This window comes from Molothrus aeneus, chromosome 2 (assembly GCF_037042795.1).
Source record: "Molothrus aeneus isolate 106 chromosome 2, BPBGC_Maene_1.0, whole genome shotgun sequence".
In the NCBI taxonomy this organism is placed as follows: domain Eukaryota; kingdom Metazoa; phylum Chordata; class Aves; order Passeriformes; family Icteridae; genus Molothrus; species Molothrus aeneus.
In genome coordinates, this window is record NC_089647.1 from 116,677,612 (window position 1) to 116,703,278 (window position 25,667).

At 49.4% G+C, this 25,667-nt stretch overlaps 2 protein-coding genes across 3 annotated transcripts; both read right to left on the reverse strand.

Moving 5' to 3' along the window:
- Nucleotides 1–194: 194 nt before the first annotated feature.
- On the reverse strand, nt 195–7,426 carry DONSON (DNA replication fork stabilization factor DONSON). The gene is made up of 10 exons (XM_066545581.1): nt 7,142–7,426; nt 6,717–6,797; nt 5,585–5,788; nt 5,324–5,502; nt 4,772–4,950; nt 3,957–4,080; nt 2,935–3,042; nt 2,367–2,565; nt 1,355–1,555; nt 195–531 (listed from the first exon to the last, which is right to left on the reverse strand). The coding sequence occupies exons 1-10, from the start codon at nt 7,409–7,411 to the stop codon at nt 394–396; spliced, it is 1,683 nt and encodes a 560-aa protein (XP_066401678.1). The 5' UTR covers nt 7,412–7,426; the 3' UTR covers nt 195–393.
- A 1,748-nt stretch (nt 7,427–9,174) lies between these two features.
- On the reverse strand, nt 9,175–25,382 carry CRYZL1 (crystallin zeta like 1). Of its 2 annotated transcripts, none has more exons than XM_066545583.1 (15): nt 25,272–25,382; nt 24,862–24,952; nt 24,122–24,193; nt 23,151–23,228; nt 22,517–22,589; nt 22,052–22,096; nt 20,776–20,844; nt 19,167–19,300; nt 18,349–18,460; nt 15,589–15,609; nt 14,003–14,101; nt 11,817–11,938; nt 11,489–11,594; nt 10,070–10,115; nt 9,175–9,348 (listed from the first exon to the last, which is right to left on the reverse strand). In XM_066545583.1, the coding sequence occupies exons 3-15, from the start codon at nt 24,185–24,187 to the stop codon at nt 9,249–9,251; spliced, it is 1,071 nt and encodes a 356-aa protein (XP_066401680.1). In that variant the 5' UTR covers nt 24,188–24,193; nt 24,862–24,952; nt 25,272–25,382; the 3' UTR covers nt 9,175–9,248. The 2 variants fall into 2 exon arrangements, with proteins under 2 accessions (XP_066401680.1, XP_066401679.1); XM_066545582.1 differs by having other exon boundaries at nt 25,212–25,350.
- Between the last annotated feature and the right edge of the window lie 285 nt (nt 25,383–25,667).

The window sequence follows — 25,667 nt, forward strand, 5'->3', positions numbered from 1 at the left end:
GGGCTGTGAACAGTCTGGGAAGGGGTTTTGCCAAGCATTCCACCCATCCATGGGATCCCAGAAGGTTTGGGCTGGAAGGGACCTTGAAGCTCATCTGGTTCATGAGTTCCTGCCCTGAGCAGGAGCAGAAATTCCATGCTTGGAACAGAAGCTGTGTGTGCATGGAGAACACTGACCTGCCAGGGGCAAACCAGACCAATAAAAGCACGTTTTATTTTAAAAACACTTTGTACAATAAAAAAGGAGATGTGCAAGGCCTTTCCCATCCTTCCTCCAAAGCCCTTGGAGGTGTTCCTGTGCAGCAGTTGTGTGGGGCGTCCCTGCCCCCCTGCCCCAAGCTCAGCACCTGCAGCTCTGGGAGGGAATGTCCTGCTCCAGGCACCAGCAGCATTCCTAGGCCTTCCAGGTGTAGCTGTAATCCTTCATCTCCAGCAGGCGGAGGGAGGATTTCCCCAGCGTGGGACACTGCCTCAGCTGCTCCAGAGTCCTGGGATGCAGCCCGCAGGCAGGCAGCTCCTGCTGCCCGTCCTCCTGTGGAGGGCGCACGCATGGAATGAGCTTTGTGCGGGAAATAGATCCCGCTGGGGAGCTCCCGTTACCACTGCTGGGGCAGGGCGAGCCCCGGGCTGCAGGCAGAGGCTCCCGGCTGTTCTGGTGCTCCCGGGTATTCCAGGGCAGGCGCTGCCACGGAAGGTCCCGGTGTGCCCTCCCCATCCCGGGCTGTCCCGGTGTGCATTCCCATCCGGGGCTATCCCGGTGTGCATTCCCTAACCCAGCCTGTCCCGGTGTGCATTCCCCGTCCCGGCCTGTCCCGGTGTGCCCTCCCCATCCCGGCCTGTCCCGGTGTGCGCTCCCCGTCCCGGCCTGTCCCGGTGTGCATTCCCCGTCCCAGCCTGTCCCGGTGTGCATTCCCCATCCCGGCCTGTCCCGGTGTGCATTCCCCATCCCAGCCTGTCCCGGTGTGCATTCCCCGTCCCAGCCTGTCCCGGTGTGCATTCCCCATCCCGGCCTGTCCCGGTGTGCATTCCCCATCCCAGCCTGTCCCGGTGTGCGCTCCCCGTCCCGGCCTGTCCCGGTGTGCATTCCCCATCCCGGCCTGTCCCGGTGTGCATTCCCCATCCCGGGCTGTCCCGGTGTGCATTCCCCATCCCGGCCTGTCCCGGTGTGCATTCCCCGTCCCGGCCTGTCCCGGTGTGCCCTCCCCATCCCGGCCTGTCCCGGTGTGCATTCCCCGTCCCGGGCTGTCCCGGTGTGCATTCCCCATCCCGGCCTGTCCCGGTGTGCATTCCCCATCCCGGCCTGTCCCGGTGTGCCCTCCCCGTCCCGGCCTGTCCCGGTGTTCGCTCCTCCTCACCTGGGGCGGGCCCGGGCGGGTGTTGAAGGCGGCGCTGGGCTCGTGGGGGCTGAGCAGGGCGCGGAAGGAGCCGCGCTGCGCCGGGCCCAGCAGCAGCGTCAGGGCGTGCAGGGCGTGCGGCAGGACCGGCCCCAGCACCTCCAGGCTGAACACGTCCTCAAAGCCCCCCGGCACCCGGGCACGGCCGCTGGCAGTGCGAGCCTGGGGGCACACAGAACACCGCGGTCACACACGGCACAGCCGGGACTTGTCACCACTCCGACACCACAGGGCCACAGCCCCGCTGAAAATGGAAACGCTCCTCAGTATTGTTCACTCCCTGTGCGATGAATGAGGTTTGAATGTCCCTGTAACAACTCCTAAAATGTACTCCTGGACTGCAGGAATGCTGCAGGGACTGGGAAGGGAAGTGCACAAGACCAGGATGAACTTCTCTGGTGGAACAAGTGACTGGATCCTGTTCTTAGTGGGAAGAAATCTGGGTTAGATATAGGGAAAGAATTCTTGGCTGTAAGGTGAGGAAGCCCTGGCACAGCTGGGGCTGCCCCTGGGTCCCTGGAAGTGTCCAAGGCCAGGCTGGACAAGGCTTGGAACTACCTGGGATAGGGGAAGGTGTCCCTGGCCATGGCAGGGGTTGGTCCCTCCCAGTCCAAACCATTCCCTGCAGGAGCAGAGGGTGAGCTGTGCCTCAGGGGCTCCTCATGCCAGGGGCTGGGATAGTCTGAGAGCCATTAAGATCTGGGGAGAATCTTAACAGCCACTTCCCTCTGGGCAGCCCTGCACAGCCTCTTGTGTGCCGGGAGGTGAGAAAGGGAACGCTGGGATGTCAGCTCAGGGCAGGGACGTGCTGCAGGGATTTAGGAACGGGCTGTGCCTGCAGACAAAATGCTGACTCAGGCTTTAGCCACAAAAACCCCGCTGTGGCGCCTGAGGGGAACCTCACCAAGCCAGGGGCTGATTCCCTGGGTAAGGAAGCGCTCCCCCCGCTCCCGGAGCCCGCCGCGTCCCTCACCTTGAGCGTCTGCAGGGTCCCGCCCCGGAAAGGCACCGGGGACAGCAGCGTCGGGGGCAGCCCCGCCTGCGGCCCCGCCACGGCCACCAGGCTGCGGCAGCTGATGAGGAAATTGAGCAGCCTGAAGGTGTGGCTGCCTCTCACCAGCACCAGCGACTCGGGCCTGTGATCCACCTGCACCTCGTGCTTCTCCTTGCGCCTGGCAGCCCAGTCAAGGGAAAGCCATGGAGCAGTGGGAGCATCCGTGGGCCAAAAAGCTGGAGCAGTGAGCCTCCCCACACCCCACCTGGCCAAAATCCCCAACCCAAACCCCACCCAGCTGTGCACCTACCCAGATATGCTCTTCAGATATTAAACAGCATCTTAACCCTGGCTTCAAATCCTAGAAATTACTTGCAAAGTAATTAAAAAAAAAAATGCAGTTTCTCATAACATGCAGGAACGTGAGGATTCATATTTGGAAAAGAGTTCTCAAAAACTTCTCCAGAATTCAAATTGTGTACCACAGCACTGTAAAAGCTGCAGGGTTTTCTGGTGTCACACATCTGGAAGATCAGGGGAAGGATACAGTTGGATAGAAATAGTATCTGGTTTCTTCACCTTGCCTTGGACTCCCATCTCCTCAAGCCAAGAGAAGTTTCCATCATCATCATCATCATCGCTGGGAGCTGGTTCCCTGGAGACACAGGATCAGTGTTAGGAGGGCAATGCCTCTGAGGAAGGTTTTCCAAATGGAATGTGCAGGAGCTTGGAGATGCCCCTGAATTCCAGCACTGCACAACTGCGGGAAATGGAAAGATAGAAACTGCCACAGATCCAGGAGGGTTTGATCTGCAGCCTTGGAAGGAGCTTGGATTGATGCAAAAATAAAGAACATTATTAAGTAGAATAAGAGACATTAAGAACAAAGAACAGACATTAAGTAGAAAAATCATAAACTTATTTTCTATAGTTGTAAGTAAGAATATGCCTTAAGTGAGAAACTGTATTGACAAGGTGGTGAAGGGTTTATAATGTAAGGGTGTGCTTGTATAGAGTGACTAAGAGTTTAGAAGTTGTAACAGAAGCATATGTGTGTAGGTGAGTTAGAAACCCATTGGATAAAAGTATCCACAGTGGAGCAGAAGTAAGTAAAGGTGATAGGTTAGAAATGCAAAATAAGAAATGCAAAAAGTTCTATATTGCCTTCTAATGAAGAAACTTGTGACTATGGCTGAATGCTTGCTCCTCTGAAATCTCCCAGCCTCTGAGATGTTTATCTGATCAATGAATCTATGGCTGAATTCTTTCTTCTTTAAAATCTCACAGCCTCTGAGCTGGTGTTTAACTGATCAATGAATCTATGGCTTATACTTGCTCCTGTGAAATCTCACAGCCTCTGAGCTGGTGTTTAACTGATCAATGAATCTATGGCTTATACTTGCTCCTGTGAAATCTCACAGCCTCTGAGCTGGTGTTTAACTGAGCCATGAATCTATGGCTTATACTTGCTCCTGTGAAATCTCACAGCCTCTGAGCTGGTGTTTAATGATCAATGAATCAGTGATGCCCCATCCCTTTATGCCAAAGACACACAGCATTGTTACTCACCCCGTATCCTCCACGCTGCTGCCTGCCCTGAGGCCCTCAGCTGTCTCTGTCTCCAAACTCTCCTCAGAGTTTTTCTGTTTCCTGGCTCCACTTTCCTCGAGCAGAGGCAAGGAGAATTCTATGCCTGTGGCGAGGAGAGGCAGCAGTGAGGGGCCGTGTGCCAGCCCTGCCCCATGCCCATCCCTGTGCCCTTACCCTCAGCATGCATGCATGGCACAGGCCGCGCGTGGTGGGCGCGATGGCGGCCATGTGCCAGCCCTGCCCCATCCCCATGCCCATCCCCATGCCCGTGCCCTTACCCTCGGAGCGCATGGCGTGGCGCAGGCCGCGCGTGGTGGACACAATGGCGGCTGTGTGCCAGCCCTGCCCCATCCCCATGCCCCAGCCCTGCCCCATCCCCGTGCCCGTGCCCTTACCCTCGGAGCGCATGGCGTGGCGCAGGCCGCGCCTGGTGGGCGCGATGGCAGCCCTGTGCCAGCCCTGCCCCATCCCCATGCCCCAGCCCTGCCCCATTCCCGTGCCCATCCCCATGCCCATCCTCGTGCCCGTGCTCTTACCCTCGGAGCGCATGGCGTGGCGCAGGCCGCGCGTGGTGGGCACGATGGCGGCTGTGTGCCAGCCCTGCCCCATCCCCGTGCCCATCCCTGTGCCCATCCTGGTGCCCTTACCCTCGGAGCGCATGGCGTGGTGCAGGCCGCGCGTGTTGGGCACAATGGCATCTGTGTGCCAGCCCTGCCCCATCCCCATGCCCCAGCCCTGCCCCATCCCCGTGCCCATCCCCATCCCCATGCCCATCCCCGTGCCCGTGCCCTTACCCTCGGAGCGCATGGCGTGGCGCAGGCCGCGCGTGGTGGGCGCGATGGCGGCCGTGGGCTCGGCGCTGCCCGCCAGCCCCGCGGCGCGGAACAGCACCGAGAACTGCGCCGAGCACACGTAGAAATAGGGACAGAGGCGCGCCCGCAGCAGCTGGTACAGCGAGGTGAAGCTCACCGACCTGCCAGGGAACACACAGCGCTGGCACGGCTGGCAGGGCCCCTGCCCTGGAGAGGGAATGGGGACAGGACAAGGGAATGGCTCCCACTGCCAGAGGGCAGGAATGGACGGGAGATTGGGAATTAGGAATTGTTATCTGGCAGGGTGGGCAGGGGCTGGCATGGAATTCCAGCCCTGGATCCCTGGCCGTGTCCCAGGCCAGGCTGGACACTGGGGCCTGGAGCAGCCTGGGACAGTGGGAGGTGTCCCTGCCATGGCAGGGGCTGAAATTTGTTAATCCTCAAGCTCCCTTCCAACCCAAACCATGCCACCACTCTGTGATTAATTACAATCTCCTCGCCTCACCCTCACCCAGCCCACCAGGCTGCACTCACCAGTCACTCATGAGCACTTGCTGCAGGGCCTCATCCTGTGCCCAAGGACAGGCCTTCCCAGCCATGCTCCTGTCTGCGCCGAGGCGGGGGAAGAGCGGCAGCCAGGGCAGCGAGGGGTGCAGCCAGTAGAGCAGGCTCTGCTGGAAGGCACAGCGCAGCTCCGTGCACAGCCGCGGCTCCTGCGGGGCCCAGAGCGAGTGAGGGGCACGGCAAGGCTGCGGGGAGCAGAGCTGCAGCCCCAGGCACCCGCCCGGCCCTCACCTGCACGCTCCGGGGCAGCGAGGCTTCCGCGGCCCTGCAGTGCTGAGCCACCCCCTGCGCCTCCTCCTGGCCTTTCAGGTGCTCGGCCCACGTGAAGGGCTGGGAGGACATGAAGAGAACCCGTGTTTTAATGCTCCAGTCTGCAGGGAACTCCTGGCGTGGCGAGGAGGGAGCTTTGGGTGCAGCAAGAGGGGAATGAAGGTCCTGAGCAAGCAGAAACAGCATCAGTTAACTCGCAGAAAATTAAACCTGTCCACAGGCTGACAGTTATTATTTTATATATATATATAAAATTATTACATTATATTCTGTTTTTTATTATATTCTATTATTTATTATATTCTATAATTTCTATATTCTTTTATACACTACTATTTTCATTCTTTTACTCAGCACCAGATTCAAACAAAAATACTCCATTCCATTGCCTATAAAACCGCATGAGAGGGCTTCCACTCATGACTCATTCCAACAGAATAAACTAGGAACAAATAAAAAGATAAATTATTAAAACAAAAAAAAGCCCTGAGCCTGGTGTTTATGAAGACAAGAATTTCCATGCCAAAATGGTTATTTCATTTCATCCTCTCCTGGTGACTGTAAGGTCACATGCTGAAAAAAGCCCTGGGCACCTCCAAGAGAGTTTGTTCTCCTTTTTCTATCCTTCTAATTTAGTTTGAACTTCAGTTTCTGGACCTAGAACAACATTAGAGAATGTCTATTGAAACTCTGTTTGAATTTCAAGGGCTGGTTTTCAGGAATTCTTGCTTTCCTATGTGCTTGATGAAGTGCCCCATTTCTGTAGCTGAAAACCAGACTGCAGGAGGTCTATCTGGTGAAAAACATCCTCAACTACAGATAAAACTAAGAAACAGTAAAATTATAGTCAGGAAAACTGAAAGACAACAATCTCTGTCCACGGAACTACAATACCAGTGAGGTCAGGCAGAAGGCTGGGTTTAAAAGACTGTCACCAGAACAGGAAACATCAATGTAAGAAATTTCCTTGAATACATTTCAGTACATTCTTTTATGCAAAGATGGGGCACCAAATACCAAGTGAAACAGTTTCAGCTTTCTGTGTGCCCTGAGAACAGCTGGAATCTTTTCAGCAGCGTGCGCAGTTTCATACCTGGCTTAGGGCGAGGATGTCGGAACTTTCAGCAGGCTCTGCTCTCCCGGGGGGCTTCTCCTCACAGGCCGGCTCTAAAAACTGAATGAAAGAGCAGCATTAGGCACAGCACAAAGGAAGCACGGGCTCATCATTTTAAAAACTGCCCTTGCGGTGACATTTCCCCAGTGATCCTCAGCACCCCGGGCTGCAAACAAACCCCGCTCGGGCGAGCACAAGATCTGCACCCAGAGCTGAGCAACAGCCCGAGCCCAGCAGGGCCTTGGAGGAGGCGGGGGCGAGCCCGGGGCTGCATTGGGAAGGGGCTGAGGGGCTTAGGGCCGTGGCTAAGGGTGATGGCTGAGGGCTGAGGGCGATGGCTGAGGGCGCAGGGCGATGCCTGAGGGCTGAGAGCGGAGGACCCCGCTGCCGGGGCTCGGTCCCACCTGCCAGAAGGGCACTGCCGATGGATCCCCGCCCGCGGGGGCCGCTGTCGGAGGCTGAGGGGCGGCCGCCGCCCGCCGCGGAGCGTTGTCCAGGCTGGAGAAGGGGTTGCGGCGGCGGGCGGCCGCAGAGCCCCGCGGGGCCGGGGAGGCGGCGGCTTCCGCGGCGGCAGCGGGGTCGCTCCTCCGCACAGGACGTTTGCGCTTCAGCCGCAGCAGCGCCGGCGGCTTCTTGAAGCCGGGCGAGTGCCCGGGCTCGGCAGGGGCGGCCATGGCCGAGCAGGGCCCGGAGGAGCCGCGCTCCGATCTTGGCGCCAAAGAGCGCCCGCTCCGCCCCGGGGCGGTGCTGAGGGAGCGGCGCCGCCATTGCTGCCGCCCTCAGGGGCTCTGAGGGGAGCGCGGCTCCCGCCAGCCCCACTCCGCCCGCACGGGCCACACAAACACGGAGCACAAAGACGGACGCCGCTGAAATTGTGTCCGTGCCCTGCCAAATGCACCCGGACAGCGGCCCCAGGCGCTGGGCTGGGCTGGGCTGCGGCAGCATCGCCGCACGGCTGCGCCCGGGCCAAATCCCCTGTGCTGATACCGGGGCCAGGGGTGTGCGATGGGACACGAACCCCACCGGGTTCAGCCTCTCTGGGAGAAAGAAACGAGTGTTTGAGGCTATTTGGGAGAGAAAACTACTCTCGATGGCACCCGTCTGTTGTACATGGGGCTCAAAAGCCATAACAAGTAGTAGAAAAGTATTAGAAATACATGTGGTTCAAAAGGCATAAAGAGGTAGTCAGGAGCAACAATTTTACTGACAAAAGAGTTAATAAAAGAAAAACGATACTATTAAAAGATCTTTCGTCCGCAGTTTTATCACTGCTTGTGCTTGGTTTTTTTTTAACTTGTTAATATCTTACTTCATCTGCTTTCTTTTGGAAACATTGAAGCAAAACTGAGCAGCAGCAGGGAAACACCAGCAGCTGGCTCCAAGGCTGCAGAATGGCTGTGCAGCTCCCGCAGCACTGCCACGCTCCAGCCGTGCACAAAGCCCCTCTCCTTTCCCAGGCTGCATGGCAGCACACCAGCAGTAAAATCAGAGTTCCTCCTGATGTCCTAGGCTTGCCCTGCACCACTGATCCAGAGCCTCCTCCAAGTGTGCTGAGCGAGAGGAGACAGATCAAGGGTGCTTCTGGATCATCTGTTTTCTCTCCCATTTCCCCACTGACACAGCTTTGAAGTGGCCATGTCCATGGTTTGAGTGATTCACAGCGAAAATGAGCAACACGGCTGAAAGACAAAAAGTATTTTTGCTCTCGAATCAGAGCATGTAGGGAGGCACATGCTTTAAGGAAAGCAAAATGCAGTTCCTTCCCCACTGCTGACTTTGAGATAGGCCATGATCATGGATAATGCTGGAGAGACAGATCTGGGCTGTGCTGAGGTTAAAAGAGGGGAAATGAACGTGCACAGCACAGGGAGATACCAAAGGTAGCAAGCTACACAAAGTGTCTCAAACACCTGACACACAATTCCACCGGCTTGGGGACTCTGGATTTACCAGGTTTGCTGCCTTAGTGCTGAGAGAAGGGAAAGAGCTGGGGGAAACTCCTGCTGTCAGTACCACGTCCTTCCCATCTGGCACCCTTGCCAACATCAATAGTTTTGCCTGTCCTTCAATTGAATAACAATTTTAAATGTGGGTTAAGACCTTTAAATGTAGCATTCAGTCTCAGTGCAGCCAAAAGCAAAAGGTAACTATAAAGGTAACTATTGGTAGGGGTTGGAGACAAAAGACTAATAAAAACATCTTTTTTTCCCTCTTTAATTTCTTAGGGTTGGAAACCAACAGTGACTGAGTTTGCCTGTAGATGTTTCTGACATTTTAAGTGTGGCAGGGCAGACAAGATTTTTATGTCAAGGCTGCTTCTTTAGAAGCTGCTGATGGGAACATTATGCTCAAGGCAATTTAAAAACCCTGAAGTCATGGAAGCTTCAGAGACCATTTGAGCTAAGGTAGAAAGAATGTTAAAATTCTGTTCACTGCCTGCAAGTGTACACTGATTTATTCCACAAATACATTTCTTTATCTTCCCCAGGCTGAGAAATCAGAAGTTGTGTGTCAGAACTGGATGACTTGTCTCTTTCTTGCTTGATTCTTCTGAACTATTTCCATAGAAACTTTGGCTTCATACAATGGGATGGGTTCATCCAGCTGAGGCCTGAAATGAAACAGTAAAAAGTGCTGGAGAGCACACTCAGACCACCAGAAATATCACAGGACAGACTTTAATTTTTACTGTGTCAACCTCCCTCCTCAAACAAAGTAACAGGTTTGTGGCTTTGCTCCAGTGCACAGAAGAAGGGAAAAGCCCCAGAGCAAACAGGAGTCACAAATAAATGAAAAGAGATCCTTCTTGCAGGGGAAAAAAGGGGTGGTGGGGAGGGTTCTGCTCAGCAGCAGCTGTTATCCTGCTTTAAGGGAAGGGATCTTCCATTCCCACCTTATTATGGGAATCTTCCTACAACTTCCTGAAGCTCTGCTCAGGAGTGTTACTGCTGGCCACAGTTTTCTACTTCTAATGCTGAATTTAAAAAACGACAAAAATCTCCATATTGTAGGGGGATAGAATATAAGAAAATAAAGATAGTGTAGAGAGTAATCTTACCCCTAAGGAGCTGCAGCTGGGCCAGTTATCAAAGATTAGCAACAGGCCTGACTTTACCAGGCCACAGCTGTACCCAGTGAGCAGAAGAGTGCTATAAAAGAGTGGGGTGGCCCCTTGAGAGGGGAACTGGAGCCAGTGGCTGCTTTGTGAAGAAGAAAGAGTCAGTGCTCTGAGGAGCTGCCTGTGAGAAACACCCAGAAGGTGTGGAACTTTTGCAATAAGGAGACAACAGCATGGAACCCCTGCAATAAGATGACAACACCGCATCTCTCACCTGAAAATGCCATTTGATAATTTGTCCATGATATCTTCCAGGATGGGTATCCAAGAGGACTGTTAAGGAACAATAATGCTGGAGAGAAATCTCTTTCCAATCACATGTGCTGGTCATAGCCCTGTACTGATACAAACTCAGCAAGTACAAGGGAAAACAAAAATGAACCACAATTCCAGGCTTTAGATCAGATTTGTGCACTTGTTTCTATATCAGAAACCTCGTTTCCCGAAATAGGATGCAGAAATGAAATATGGAATATTTCAATATGAAAATCTTCAGTATTTCAATATGAAACGCAAGTGCAGCCCGCACTAGTACAGCATCAATCAGTCATTAATCAGTGACACTTATTGTGCAGAATGAAGAGAACAGATTTTGGGACCAGGTAGCTGCTGTGACAGTTCATACAGACACACCTGATAAAAAGCCAAAATGGAGCTGGGAGCACAGCAGAGGCTGGAAATTCTTGGAGCACACTGCCATGTGAGGGGTCCATGAGTCAATGACCACCAGCCAAGACTGTATTCAGTCTTTGCATGAAACCCAAACAACAAGGTTCATCCTTCATCTTTAGGGCAATCAGGCTGATACTTGAAGCTGAAGTTCTTTTAGAAAGCGATTAATTTGTGATTTTTTCAGATGACAGTAGTGCCAGATGCTCCAGAATTTCACAAGATACACAAGTTCCTAAAGCCAAAAGTACCCAGACCTTCCAGGGCTGAAAATGTCCTGCCCAGGGAGCTCAGTCCAGCTGCATCAGCCCAAATGTAGGAGATATTCCTTTTCCTGTTCCCAACCAACATTGTCCCTCCATAGATTTCATGTATGAAACAAATCAGTACATCTCCTGTACATAATATTTCTGTACATTGCAAATAAAGGAAAAGTTAGGAAGCCAAAACACTTCCACTCTTGCAGTGAACACGAGTGCATTAAGTTTACAGGTGAGGCATCTAATGCCCAAAAGCACAACAACTAAAAAAACATCCAAAATGGCACTTGCATAAAATAAAAACTTATAGAGTCAAATCTTCAATTAATTGGTTCAATAATGAACCAAAACACTGCATTTTTTCCCCCAGAATGGGTGTTTTGCAGCCCTGCTTTTACTGAAGCTTGTAGACACATTTTCAAGGCCAGGCTGGACCCTGGGGCTTGGAGCAGCCTGGGACAGTGGAAAGTGTCCCTGCCATGGCAGGGTGGCACTGGATGAACTTCAAGGTCCCCTCCAACCCAAATCAGTCTGGGATTCCATGATGAATTTAAAAGGAATGCAGAAAATACCTTAAAATCTGAGTGTCTCCACCTTTCAGCTGGGTTGCAGCATTGAGCAGAGGAGAACCTCTCAGTGGGATTTCCCAGTTGTGTTTTCACTCCTTCCAGCATTGAGAATTCCACAGCACCACCAAAGGATATAGAGATACTTCCCCTGCTGCACATTGGACAAGTTCCACACCTCCTCATTCAGGAAGGACACTGTGGCTCCCTTAAGGAACAAGGAATGGCTGTCTGGAGGATCCAGCTGAAGCAAATTGAAGAAAAATGCTATTTAGTTACGTTTTCCCATATAAAAATAAAGGTTAAATGGTTATTTTATAGAGATGGTTAAAACAAACAAAAAACACCCCTTGCCCACTCTTAAAAGAGAGGAAACTCGTAACACTGACAGGTTGAAGCAACAGTTTAATGTGTCTGTGTGTCTGTCTGCTGTGGGACAAACTCCTCCCTGCCACAGCACCTTTACCTGCAGGTTCCTTTCGGTGGTTATCCAACGTCCCCCCACCCCAAGCAGGGTGATGATGTCGTGCTTGTGAGGCAGCAGCTGGCACCTGGAAGCTGGTTCATCCTCAGCACTGTACAACCTCACTGCGAGGGAGAACAAATTCCTCTGAGCTCAGCGGAAAATGTGCAAAATTCAACAGGAATTTATTTCCACGCCTTTCAGTGGAACTCGGAGGTTTTCAGTTGTTTCAGCTAAAAATGGTTGAAAACCCTGAATTTATTATTTCATTTATACCCTGAGTATTTTATATACTTTACTCAGAATAATATTTTATTATAGGTCTGAAGTTATTATTCAGAGCAATATTTTGTTTATATTCATATTCATAATACTATAGTAACAATATAGACTGTAATATAGTATATTACATATATTATACTATATTAGAGTATACTATAATGTATATACTATATAATATTATACTATATATATTATATATTATATATATACTATAATATTATACTATATAATATTTATACTATAATATAGTATATTACATATATTATACTATATTATATAGTATATAACATAATAGTATATATTACACATAATATAGTATACTATACATAATATACTATATATGATATAATATATATAATATATAGCATATATAACTTAATACATAATGTATAAAACACCAAATATAACTATAAAATATAGTATGTTGTACTATATCTATTATAATATATATTGTGTTTTATTATATAATTTAAATTTACAAATTATACATCTAGATACTATTATATATTTAGACACTATTACGTATTTAGATACTATTATATATATAAATATATATCAGCAGTATCTTATATATCAAATATACAACAATAATAATAAATATATATAATATCTAATATAGTAACTTCAGAGTTTTCACCCATGAGAGCTGGTTTCCAATAGAGGTTGACAGTGCTGTTAATTAGGGTTAATTTCTGTATTCAAACAAGGCAGCAAACCAACGATGTCACAGCTTTACTCCAGAGCCATTTTTAATTTCCAGTTTCAAAGAGAGGACTATTTCAGCCCCACTTAGCAGCTGCCTGGGAGGTGCTGGCAGGCAGCAGTGGGTGACAGAGGAGCTCTGGGAATGAGGGGATGCCATTGCCCGGTGTTGGAATATTACCAATATAGCTGGACAGGATGTGCCTGAGCTCGTCTGGCCCTTGGTGCTCGACCAAACAGTGGCACTGTGCTGTTTCACCCCAGGGACACTTTTGGCTGGCTGGATGTGTGGTGTTTCACCCCAGGGACACTTTTGCCTGGCTGGGTGTGTGGTGTTTCACCATACAGACACTTTTGCCTGGCTGGGTGTGTGGTGTTTCACCATACAGACACTTTTGGCTGGCTGGGTGTGTGGTGTTTCACCCCAGGGACACTTTTGCCTGGCTGGGTGTGTGGTGTTTCACGCCACAGACACTTTTGGCTGGCTGGGTGTGTGGTGTTTCACCACACAGACACTTTTGGCTGGCTGGGTGTGTGGTGTTTCACCCCACAGACACTTTTGCCTGGCTGGGTGTGTGGTGTTTCACCATACAGACACTTTTGGCTGGCTGGGTGTGTGGTGTTTCACCCCAGGGACACTTTTGGCTGGCTGGTGTGTGGTGTTTCACCCCAGGGACACTATAGGCTAGCAGGATGCTGCAGCTGGGCACTTGGAGACAAAGCAGGAGCTCTGGTGGTGCTGGGATGGAGCTTCCCCCCATAACAGGGGCTGCTCCTCAGGTTTTCCTCTGTGGAGAAGCTTTGAGGTGATGGTGAAGGAAAGGAGTTGGTTCTGATGGAGGGTTTGGATCCAGAGCTTTATTCTGGCCCTCAGGCCTCTGAATGCAGCACCAGCTCCCACAGAACTCCCTGAGCCCGTGGCTGCTGCTCCTTGAACCCCGGGGAGAGGGGCAGGGAAGGGGCAGGGAGCCCCCAGTCAGGTACAGGAGGGGAGGGACAAAGGGACAAAGGACACCTGGATGGCCCAATGCCCCCCAGGGGTAGAGGGCATCCTTTGGATCTGCCAATTCTGGAATGCCAGGACTGACAGACAGTGCTGGGAGGGGAAAGGAGAGGTGACTGACACACCTGGGGGGGAATTATCAGGGAGTTATAAAGCCTGAAATCACAAGCCAACAGCCAGGGAGGCAGCAGCGCTCCCGTACCTCCGGCATCCAGCACGGTGTCCACGCCCAGCCCGCCCGTCTCCTCCAGGCAGCTCTCGGCCACGTCAATCTTCCCGTGGGACACATCGATCACCCGGGCTGCCAGAGCAGGACAGCAGCAAAAACCACTTCAGATCCAGGGAAAAGGAGTTCACGTGCTCAAAGCTGAGAGCTCAGATCCCGAGCAGCACACGCAGTTTGTGCTCTCTGCAGGTACCACAAACGGGTTTGCAGCTACACCCAAAAAGCCTGGCACATCTTTTTTTTAATTTTCAATACAGTGCGACATCAACACCAAACAGTATGAATGCAGAGTTAATTCATGAGTCTGTTGGCCCAAAAGGATAAAATGTGGCAAATCCTTCCCTAAGTTCAGTTTTTGCTGTTCTTGTCCAAGTCCTGGTTCTCTGGGTCTTTAATTGTGAAAAATGCATGTATTTTATGATTGGCTTTTCACAAATATTAAAATGAGTATTATATGTGTTGTGTTAGAGCTGTATTAATTCTCTTAAGTACTGTGTGAAATATAGTTTTAGGTTATAAAAATTGTTAAAATAGAAACTATGCTACGTAGGATACTTTTTTTTAAAAGAAAGGACTCGCACCAGATAGCAGCCACAGGACACCTGAATCTTTCAGAGAAAGAGAATTCATTGCTCCATTATCAGGAGAAATGAACTTCTTCCTGCCTCACTCAGCCATGATGACACCGTCAGGGTTCAGAGGAAGCAGCTGACACTGCCCAGCCAGAATCCTGAGTTTGAATGGAATTTATGCATCATGGATGAGGTGTAGGAATATGCAACAGGCTGTTGCTTTTAAGGGTTAATCCTCTGTAAACGTGGGGCCTTTTTCGGGCTTATGATGCCCAGAAAAGGTACCCGGACTGTCTGTAACTCTTTGTTCTTACTGTCTCATATTGTCCTAATCCAAATTGTCCAAATTATTATTACTCTAATTGTATTACTATTTTTATAACCATTTTATTCCTATTAAACTTTTAAAAATTTTAAAAACAAGTGATTGGCGTTTTTAACATTAATTAAATGTTTAGATGAAAGAATTTACATCTGATCTTAAAATATTGCTGAACTGAAAGCCACCAACACATTTTCCTGTCATGTATCTATGATGCCCTCTTTATAGCTGGTTATAAAGATGAATCACAGAATCAGAAATGAGAGAATCCTGGAATGGTTTGGGTTGGGAGGGACCTCAGGGACCCCATCCCACCCCTGCCATGGCAGGGACACCTCCCACTGTCCCCAGTGCCCAGCCTGGCCTTGGGCACTGCCAGGGATGCAGGGGCAGCCCCAGCTGCTCTGGGCACCCTGTGCCAGGGCCTGCCCACCCTGCCAGGGAACAATTCCTCATTCCAAGATCCCATCCAGCCCTGCTCTCTTTCAGGTAAAAGCCATTTTTAATATTAGGACACTAACACAGAGAAGGAGCAGCCACAGGGTTTGTTTCATCATTATGAAGTAGAACAAACATTTAGAAACTAAACAGGGCAAGGACTTCAGAGCAAAATGAGAACTGAAAGGACATCAAACAAATGTGGAGCCTGAGCTCAGATCTGCACTCACCCACCAAAGGCTGCCGGACTCCTGGAGTGGGATCCCAGCAGCAGGGACGGGAGGAAGGAGGGAGGGAAGAAAAATGCAAGGAGCTGGTCATTAAGGATATTAACAAGTCATCAATAAATGCCTTGGGTTTGGTTCTTTTTGTCCCTTCAAACCCCCAATCTAATCATAGGATGCATTCAAATCCCAAGGAATTTCCTCTTTTCTTTTCACTGAAGTCAAATGATTTCACTGTCAAAATTTACTAAAGATGGGATAATAATTAATTAAATATCCACATCCCCCCTATGCAAACAAACCCCCATAATATCCTTTTCTTCTTAGTTTCCCTCAGTCAAGAAGTTAAAAGGTTTTCCTTAACAGGGCAATTTGACATGGTATTATTTCTGCAAATAATTTCACTTTTTGAAAATAATTCTGGTTTCATAGATCCAAAGCCTGGCAATCAAAAAGAAAAGGACAGAGTTCCACCATTGTGAGTATTTTCTGATTTCTGTATAGCAAAAATGTCCAGTTTTGTTCCTTAACTCAGTACAATAGTTCAAACAGTACTTATCAAAATCCTGGTCAACTTCCTTCCTAAAAAATGCTGGAAAATTTCTCACCATTGTGGAAAAGGCCAAGCAACAAACTGTAATATAACTTTCCATAATCCTTTGTCACTTATGTATTTCTCACAAAATACTGGTAAATGAGTTCAGTTTCTTCTGCTGTGACTTGCACAGCTTCCAAAGTAAGATTTCTCTGACTGGCAAAACTTCAGTTTCTCTCCTCCTCCCCTGCTGGAGGCACAGAAACACCAGGATTCCACAGCCTTTCCCAGAGCTTGCTCTGGGAGGTTCTAAGCAGAGGCATCCCCTGAGAGCTCAGTGCTGGTGGCACAAATAAAACCTCCCAAAGCCAACTGAAAGAAAAGCAGGAGGTGCCCTTGGGAGCAGAGGAAATATCTGTGTATGTGCAGATACTTTTCCTTGGGTTCTCTAACAGAAACTCATCCCATTGCTTATGGAATAATCTGTCTCCAGCCTCAAACACAGGCATTAAAATGTCACATTTTGTTAAAATCCCCTCCTTCATTCTATTATAACTTTTACTCCAGGGATTACTAAAGACAAAAAAAAGCCCCATCCTGTTGATCTAAATACAAATCCTGAAACAGTACCAGAACTTCTACTTCAGGCACTGGAATCACATTAATTAACAAACAAATCAGAAAGTCTGAACACTTCTAAAAGCTTTTTGCTTTTGCACTCAAACTGTTTCTCTCTTCAATGCTGTACTCAGGTTCTATTTCTTTATTTGAAATAAAGTTGCAGTTATCGTTTTTCCCCCTCAGCCATTCCAGGAAGCAGCTTGGTATGCTAAACAATGATAACACAAACTGCTGCTCCCTGAAAACTGCCCAAAACTAACCAAAAACCCACTGAACAAGCACAAAACTGAAAATCCTCCACCCACACACACAAGAAGCCAATTAGAGCTTGGGTTACTTATGCTCTATTTGACATTAACATTCAAAAAACTTAAAAATGCTGTAAAAAGTGCTCAGGACTGTGAGAATAAAATTGCCAAACCCTTTCCTAGCTCATGACTTTTTCATATAATTAGCAAAATACACCCATAAAATGTTACAAAAGGAAGTTTTAGGCCTTCAGTATTTCCTCTTTGGCCCTGTAACAGCTGGTGCAACAAGGCTCTGCACAGCAACAGCATTCCCAAAAATCTTCCAGTTCTGATGTCTGTCATGACTGCTAGTGCAGTAAAATATGGAAACACAGAGACAGAAAAAAAGGCTGCTGAAATCAGGAAAAAATAGGGGGTTTTGGGGTCAAATTGCAAAAAACCCCAAACCAGTGTTGCTCTCCAGCTCCAGAGAAATGAGTCTGGCAGGTGCTGCAGTGGCAGCCCTGGGCTGCTGTGGTGCCTGCAGCTGTAACCACACAGATGGGGCTGCACAAGACTCCCCCAAAGGCATCTTCCAGTTCTGTAGCTCCAGTGAATGCCAACAAAAACCATACTCTGAAAAAGAAACCTGGCAATCACACTGCAGCACTTGGTGTTTGCAGGAGGAAGTAGCAGGCACAGGTTTTAACCTTTTGCTGCAGTCCAGCCAGACTGACAAGCCATCCTTTATTTTCAAAATGTCAGAATAAAGGAATATTCCACTTTCCTCCACAAAACACCACCAAAATTTTGATCAGAAAAGATTCTTACACAGAGTATCTTCTCATGTTGTTTTCAGAGGGAAAAAACCCCAAGCTTGCAGTATGAAAGAGAAGTCAGGGAAGAATGCAAGTGTTGTGTGTGAGGCAGCTCCTTTGGAAAGCAGGAGAATGCAGAGCCTGTGCATGTCCAGCTGCAGCTGACACTGATAGAACCCTGGCAGGAGCAATCTGAGGTGCTGAGGGCTGGGTGTCAGGTGTGTGAGCTCTGGCACACGCTGGGGGAGTGGTGAGTCAGCAATCCTTCCCTGCACAGCAATCGCATGGAAAGATTTCCTCAGCACCTGGGCCAAAAGCCAGCACTCAGCACCTCTGGGGACTACTGCCAGCCATTACCACTGAAATGGAGAATTCAAATGCCATTAAGTACACCTAAACCAGAAATTAAACACCTGTGGAGCACAGGACAAACCTGAAAACTGTTTAATTACACTATTTATCAATTTGTGTTTAATTTTTATAGAAGTCTCTAGACCTGACAGAAAGAAATATTTTGAGACATTCTTTAGGCCAACCTTCAGCACTGAAGGATAAAACTCACCCCCAGCAGGCCTGAGCCTCTCCAGGTACTGCTTGTCCTCCAGGCTGTGGGCAGTGGAGATAACTTTGGCCCCTCTGTGTTGGGCCAGCTGAATTGCAATGGTACCAAATGGCTGAGAGGGGGAAAGCAGGGTCATTGATTAATTTATTCATTCATTTATTTACACCAACAATTTGATGTTGTTTATAAAAATTATAGTCAGGAGAATACCCAGAAATTAACTTGCTCCTGCAAAAACCCCACAGCTGAACCAAGAATTGAATATTCACAGATCTGCTTCTGTCCTAAGGGAGGCCATAACAACTCTTCAGTGACTGGGAAGCTCTGAATGAACTTTTGGTCAGTAACTGGTTCTTGTCATCAATAAAATAGCTCAGATTCTACTTTAATTACCACAGCCACCTTCACTGCAGCTGGAACTCAGAGCTTGAAGGGAAAAAAGCTCCAAGGAAAAGGCCCCAGCCACGTTTACATTACAGAACCTTGGCTGAGGGGACCCCACATCTTCATTAGCACCAAGAACTGCAGGGATGCAAATCAAATTATTTATATCCAAGAAAAAGTAAAAAGCAGAGCTGGGAGAGGACTGAAAAATAAGGTATTTTCCTGCAGTTATCCCTGAGGACTCAGGGCACAACTGTGTCAGTGCAGGACACCAGAACACCCTCCCTGCGTGCACCCCCCACTCCAGGCAGGACAATATCCCTGGGCAGCCCAGGGACAGCCCTTCCTGCAAAGCCAGGAAAGGAAGGGCACTGCCAGCAGCCCAGGAACGCAGGGGATGTGTGCAGGGGGGATGTGTGACCCCAGGTACCCACACTTGCTCCATCCAGGACGAGGACACTGGTGCCAGGGGACACCGGGGCCAGGTAGTGCAGGGCCGTGTACGCGCGGAGCCCGTCCCGGAGCGTCCCTGCAGCCTCTGCCCAGCACAGCTTCTGGGGCTTGTGAGCTGAGGGACAAACACAAACACACCTCAGGCAGCTGCAGGGGATCCCCTGGAGTCCCCTAGAGCTGTCTGCTCACTGGGAGCAGCAGGCAGGCAAGGAGAGAGTCACTTCTGGGGGTGCTCATTAGCTGAGGGTTTATTGGGGGTCCCACCCCTGCGAGCAGCGTGGTTCCTGAGGGAGAAGGGGGAAAAGGGGAGAGGGGGAGAGCCTGGGGAGAGAAAGGGCCAAGAGAGAGCAAAGAGCTAAGACAAGCTCTCCTTGCTCACACAGTTTAACAGGGAGATTCAAGGTGGGCACAGAATCAGACTTGGGCCCATGGGGTTACAGATACCTGATACTGCAGGGGAGGAACACATGGAATAAACTGTACATGACATTTTCAAAGGGTGAGACAGAGCAAACCATTTAACTAAAATGTAACACCACACACACCAACAAACACAGCAAAGAGATGGTAAAAACCCCAGCAAAACCCCTGGGCTTATTTAGCAAAAGCTGTCACAGTGAGTCAGGAAGGCTCCCCCTGCAAACAGGTCACCAGCCCTGGCTCCTGTTTCCTCTCCTATTAAGAAGCCATGGAGAGGATATTTTGCCATATTTTACACAATTAAATTAGGGATTCACCTTTGATATAACCAAGTTTAAGGGAGCCACCTCATAACTACTCAGAAATTCATGGTAGTCACAGCGAACACAACCCAAACTTAGATTTTTAGAATCCCAGGGAGGTTTGGGTTGGAAGGGACCTCAAAGCCCATCCAGTGCCATGGCAGGGACACCTCCCACTGTCCCAGGCTGCTCCAAGCCCTGTCCAACCTGGCCCTGGACACTTCCAGGGATGGGGCAGCCACAGTTTCTTTGGGAAGAGCAAATTTTGAGCAAAAGAATAGCTTGTTCAAGGTAACAAACTGCTGGAAGAAGAACAGGGACTCCCACATTTAGTATCCTACTCATTAAAGTAATCTAGGCCCAGAAAGGGAAAACTGGAAGCTCACAATAATTGAAAACAATGTTTCAATACCAGGCTTTCCCTGACCCTCATCCCTGAAAATTCCAGCCTCCATTTCCAGTCTCCTTGCTTCACCCCATCTGTTAGTCTGGTCCCAGGTGATATTCCTGGACTGAGTCAAAGGGAAGAAAAAAGCAAATTTCTCCTCATTAAATTTTTTGACAGGTTAGGAAAAAATACAACAACAATGAAGCAACAGAACAGGAAGTTAGAAGGGAAATAAAAGGAAAAGGACAAAACCAGGGTCAGCTTGTGTGGTTTAGGCCATCATGAACTGTGAAATGGTGACAGCAAAGAAAAAGCCCTTGAGTTTCCAAACTTCTGTGACTTGGTGGGGCAACTGGAATTTTGGAATGTTGGAATGAAAGGAGTGTGCCCAGAGCTACAAGGTAATGGGGTCCCTTTTAGAAAAGCTAAAACAAAGTCTACAGTAAAAATTATTATTAGCAAAATGTTTAATCTACAAACCCAAATAATGCTCATGAACCAGGATAACTTCACAGACACCAGACTCCTCAGAATCCAGGGGCAGAATTCCTGAAAAAAAAATAGGAACATAGACCTTGAATTTCACACAAGCAATCATTCCAACCAAAGCATTCTCCCAAGGAACTCCCTGCTCCTGTTTGGGTTCAGGCCCCTCTTGGCAGGTTTAGGACAGGTCAGAGGCCCTGGCCAGGTCCCAACCCGAGGTGTCCCTGGGCACAAGGAAGTCCCAGGGGTGCTTCTACAGCATTTTGGGATCGAGGGAGAAAGAATGGGGACACCACAGAGTGCTGGCTGGTACTGGCAGCTGTCATTTTTGTCTGGTGATGTCTGAGCTCATTCCACACAGGCCATGGATCACAGAGCAGGGTTCTGAGGCATGGAGCAGCCTCCTCTCCCTCTCCCATCCCAATTCCTGACCCACCAAGGGCACAGGAAGAAGCAGAGGATGAACACACAGGAATGTGGAAGTGTTAAAAAGCAGGAATAAGAAAGAGGAAGTGCAGGAAAAACAAACTACCCAGGGAAGGCAGAGAAAGCAAAAGCAGAGTAGGCAGAAAAGCCCCTCCATCCTGGTTATAACTGAGCTTTTCACCTTCACTGGCCACAGAACTCTCCTGAACAGGAGGTTCTGGCTCCATCTCCTGAATTAACATCCCCTCTATTCCAGGGAAAACCATTCTTTTCTGCCCTCTCCCCCACAAATCTCACACTCCATTTAGACCAAAGGGCTGTGCTTTGCAAATTTGCCTGCTGTGTGCAGTCTTTCCCAGCTGCCATTAAAAATGTGCTTGTGCCCACCTGGAGCTGTCCCCAGGGTTTCTCCAGGGAACAGCCAGGCCCCAGGAGCTGCCCAGAGCAGTTCCTGTGCCATGAGGGAATGATGCAGGAAGGACCACAATGCCCAAACACACATCTCCCCCATCACCTCCACTCTGTCCTGCTTTCAGAACTTCAGTCATCCTCTAATCCTTTCATCCAGCACACAAAACATAAACGTGTGGGACAGAATGCTCTAAGAAATGACCCCTCTCTCCTAAGGCATCCCTCACAATTTGGTGGCTAACACAACATCATATTTCAAATCCTAAGGGAACATTCTTAGAACAGAATTCCCATTTATAAGTTTATTCCTGTGACAGCAGTTTAATTTTGAAAATACATGGTCTATTTAGCCTTACCAATTATTCTAAGCTCAGTCATTCATTATAAAAAGATGGCTGTTGGTGTCAGTTGAGGCAAAGAGGCATTAACTTACCCACCACTTCATCATCTGGCTGGAAAAAGGTCACCTTGCTTCCAACTCACCATGGAGAGGTGAAAAGGAGGGAAGAAAGGAAGAAGAGAAATATTTAGAGCAGGAATGGGATATGCAATTGGAAGCACTGGTTATCACTAGCTCACAAAACTAAAGATACACATTTATTGTGAAAAAACATAATTCTGTTGATTACAATTATTGATTGACTCTTGATGCCAAGCCCAAATGGTGAATTCCCAGACTTTGGCACAAGGAGCTCCCTGCAGGAACACACAGGGGGTGTCTGAGAGCCAGGCTGGACTCTCCACCCCAGGGCAGTGGTACCAGCACTGGGAGAGCAGCCAAGGAAGCCAAGAGCTCCTGCTCCTGAGTGCTCTACAGCCACAGAGAGTTCTGGGCTCTGAGGGGAACCCCTGCTCCCTCCCTCCCTCCCTCCCTGCCTGGGCACTGACACCCACTCACCTTCCAGCACAACTCCTGAAATTTCTCTCCCAACAGGCACAAGTTCCTTCTTCAGTTTGATTTCTGCCAGGAGCTAAATGAAAACAATGCTGGCAGCATTCTTGCTAAAGCTCTGCATTTATAAATGAATTACCATCTTACAGTGTTGGATCACCACAGGAAGCTTGGGCCATTACCAAAATGTTATCCAGGGCAAGGAAGTGCACACGTTCCTCAGTATTAAACCATGGCACTGAATTCTGCATTTAAATTTAGAAACATTAAATAATACAAGCAGGGACTTACTACCAGCCAAGCCAACCTGGGACTTAGATGAAGATAAAAGGGATTTACTGCAAGAGATCTCCCAGCTGACAACTGATCTGTCTCCATGAATTAGGAATCAAATTCCAGATGCTTTTTAATCAGAGCTGTGCAAGAAGCCCAGCCCAGTCCTGTGCCTGTGGAAACCTTCCCTGAGGACCCCCCTGATGGGGAGACCCCTACAAATTCTGTGCCCCCTGCCAGCAGCAAAGGCCATGGAACACACGGGGTCTGACTATTCCCTGGAGAATCACAGCCTGAGCTTGTGCCAGCCACCAGCCAAGGCCATGGAACCACAGACACCCCCAGCAAAACAACACCCAGCAAATACCTTTGTGTCCACCCAGCTGAGAGCACAGGCTCTGACCTGCACCTTCACATCGTGGTCCCTGCTGGGAGGAAGGTTCTCCTAGGACAGAGTGACAGGTCCTTGTTACACACTGCACGTGCCCCCAGGAGCTTCTCCAGCTCCTGAAAGCACTTCTCCACTTCTTGGGTTGTTTTGTGGGGAGAGCAATGAAAAGGGGTTTACAACATCATTTTGGGTACAATATTATTATTATTATTATTATTATTATTATTATTATTATTATTATTATTATTATTATTATTATTATTATTACAATAATATTATTATTATATTATTGAAAACTGGTATATTACTATAGTATATTATATTATATATACACTATATGTTATATAGTATATAATATTATATATATATAATATATATATTACGATACTATATTACTACATTACATTACCATATTTTGATATTATTATTGCAAATTGACCACTGGACCTTACTAAACCTCATCAGCCACTGACATTATTTACCTGTTGAGGTTTTTTTTCACTTTATCTGAGGCACAAATCCTGACAGACCCACTGAGGTCAACATTCAAGTCCCAAATGAAGTCCAAATGTTGTCAAAGGAACAACCCCAGTAAGAAGTGGTGTTCTCACCCCAAACCTGATAGATTCCTCATCTCCATTTCTACTTTTTCAGGGACTAGAAAATTCAGCCAGGAAATGTAGACCCAGGGTTTATTTTTCCTGCCTACAAAGCTTGTTTGTAAAGTCTGGACACCAAAACTGCAGAGCAGTGGTCTTGGAAGTGCTGCCTTGATAACAAAATGCACCTCCCCTCCCCTCCTTCCCCTGCCTGTGTGTGCAAAGCTCCCACCAGTCCTTCCCCAAGCCTGTGCAAGATTTCTGTGCCTCAGTTCCCCCATGGTGGCACCCAGCCAAAGTCTCCTGTCCCACTGCCTGAGGGACAGAGCAGTTCTGAAGGGAACTCACTCTTTCCTGGAACACAAATGTCATTTCCTCTCCAGGAGAATTCTGCTGAGCATACAGGGCCTTCATAGTGACCTGAAAAACACAGCAACCAAACTGTGACAGCTGCAGTGGCTGTGGGCAACCAAGGCACTAAAGCCCTGCTAACTTAAATTAAATTCAATTCAATTACAATTAAATTAAACTATTCTATAAGAAATGCAGCCACTGTTTGCAGGCAATCTGAGTCTTTGGGATACAGAAGCTCTAAACCAGATCAACAGGTTTAGATGCCCATAACAGAGAAAATCCTCAGGACAGAGGATCACAGAATCCCAGACAGGTTTGGGTTGGGAGGGACCTCAAATCCCATCCAGTGCCACCCCTGGCATGGCAGGGACACCTCCCACTGTCCCCAGTGCCCAGCCTGGCCTTGGGCACTGCCAGGGATGCAGGGGCAGCCCCAGCTGCTCTGGGCACCCTGTGCCAGGGCCTGCCCACCCTGCCAGGGAACAATTCCTCATTGCCAAGATCCCACCCAGCCCTGCCCTCTGGCACTGGCAGCCATTCCCTGGGTGCTGTCCCTGCAGGCCTTGTCCCCAGTCCCTCTGCAGCTCTCCTGGCACAGCAGAACAGACACTGCAGCATCCAGGATTTATTGAGGGGCAGTGCAGGGGCTCTTTGCCACCCAGCCACACGACTCACACCGGGGCACTGCACAGGGAACACAGGGAGCTCCTGTGCAGGAATACAGGAAAACTTACACGAGACTTCACCCAAAATCACCACTTGGCTTTCCCAGCTCCTCTCCTACTTGGCCTCTCCTCTCCCGTGTGGTCCTCAACGAACAGGAACCTTTAGAAAGGGAAAAAACACAAACAACCAAACAGTAAAATTGAGTTAACAAGGAAAAGGGAAAGAAGGGGCTAGAGAAAGGAAAAAACAACCAACCAACCAAACAGTAAAATTGAGTTAACAAGGAAAAGGAAATCAGAGGGTAGAGAGGCAGGAAATCATGGCACCATTGCTGCAGCTCTAACCCCTGAGGGAGCACCCGAGATCCCCGCACGTCGGGCCCGGCCCGCCACCCCCGGGGAGCGACCCCGGCCCGCACCGAGAGGCTCCGGCAGCCCCGGGCCGGCCCTCAGGGGCTCCGAGCGAACCCGGCCCGCACCGAGAGGCTCCGGCAGCCCCGGACCGGCCCTCAGCGCCTCCGCGGGACTCCCGAGCGCCGCGACGCGCCCGCGGTTGCCATGACACTCCCTCACTTCCGCCTCGCCCTCAGGCACCGCCCCCCGCCCTGCAACCAATCATAGAATCTGGCAGCACCCTGAGCGCTTGCGATTGGTCACAGTGGCCGCCATTCATCGTGAAAGCCGAGGTGGGATTGGTCCCCGCGGATGTCACTCATTCAATGAGGTGAGGAGGGAGGCTACGGCGCCCGGTGGGACACCGCCGGGGAGAGAGAGGAGACTCCGCCTGCGATTGCCCCATGAGTTAACTCCGTATACACAGCACAGGCCTCGCACCGCTCCCTGAGCGCTGGCCCCTCAGCCTGGCACAGCCGAGA

Excerpts from the sequence above, each read along its gene's own strand:
- CRYZL1 (XM_066545583.1), bottom strand. The coding sequence starts at position 24,187 with ATGAAGGCCCTGTATGCTCAGCAGAATTCTCCTGGAGAGGAAATGACA. Across the intron at positions 22,097-22,516 it reads TTCAGGAGTTGTGCTGGAAG|TTGGAAGCAAGGTGACCTTT; the intron begins GTGAGTGGGTGT and ends CTCCATGGTGAG. Across the intron at positions 19,301-20,775 it reads GGTTCATGAGCATTATTTGG|CTCACAAGCCCCAGAAGCTG; the intron begins GTTTGTAGATTA and ends TTTGTCCCTCAG.
- DONSON (XM_066545581.1), bottom strand. The coding sequence starts at position 7,411 with ATGGCCGCCCCTGCCGAGCCCGGGCACTCGCCCGGCTTCAAGAAGCCG. Across the intron at positions 5,503-5,584 it reads CGCTGCCCCGGAGCGTGCAG|GAGCCGCGGCTGTGCACGGA; the intron begins GTGAGGGCCGGG and ends TGGGCCCCGCAG. Across the intron at positions 1,556-2,366 it reads GGACCCTGCAGACGCTCAAG|GCTCGCACTGCCAGCGGCCG; the intron begins GTGAGGGACGCG and ends GTGTGCCCCCAG.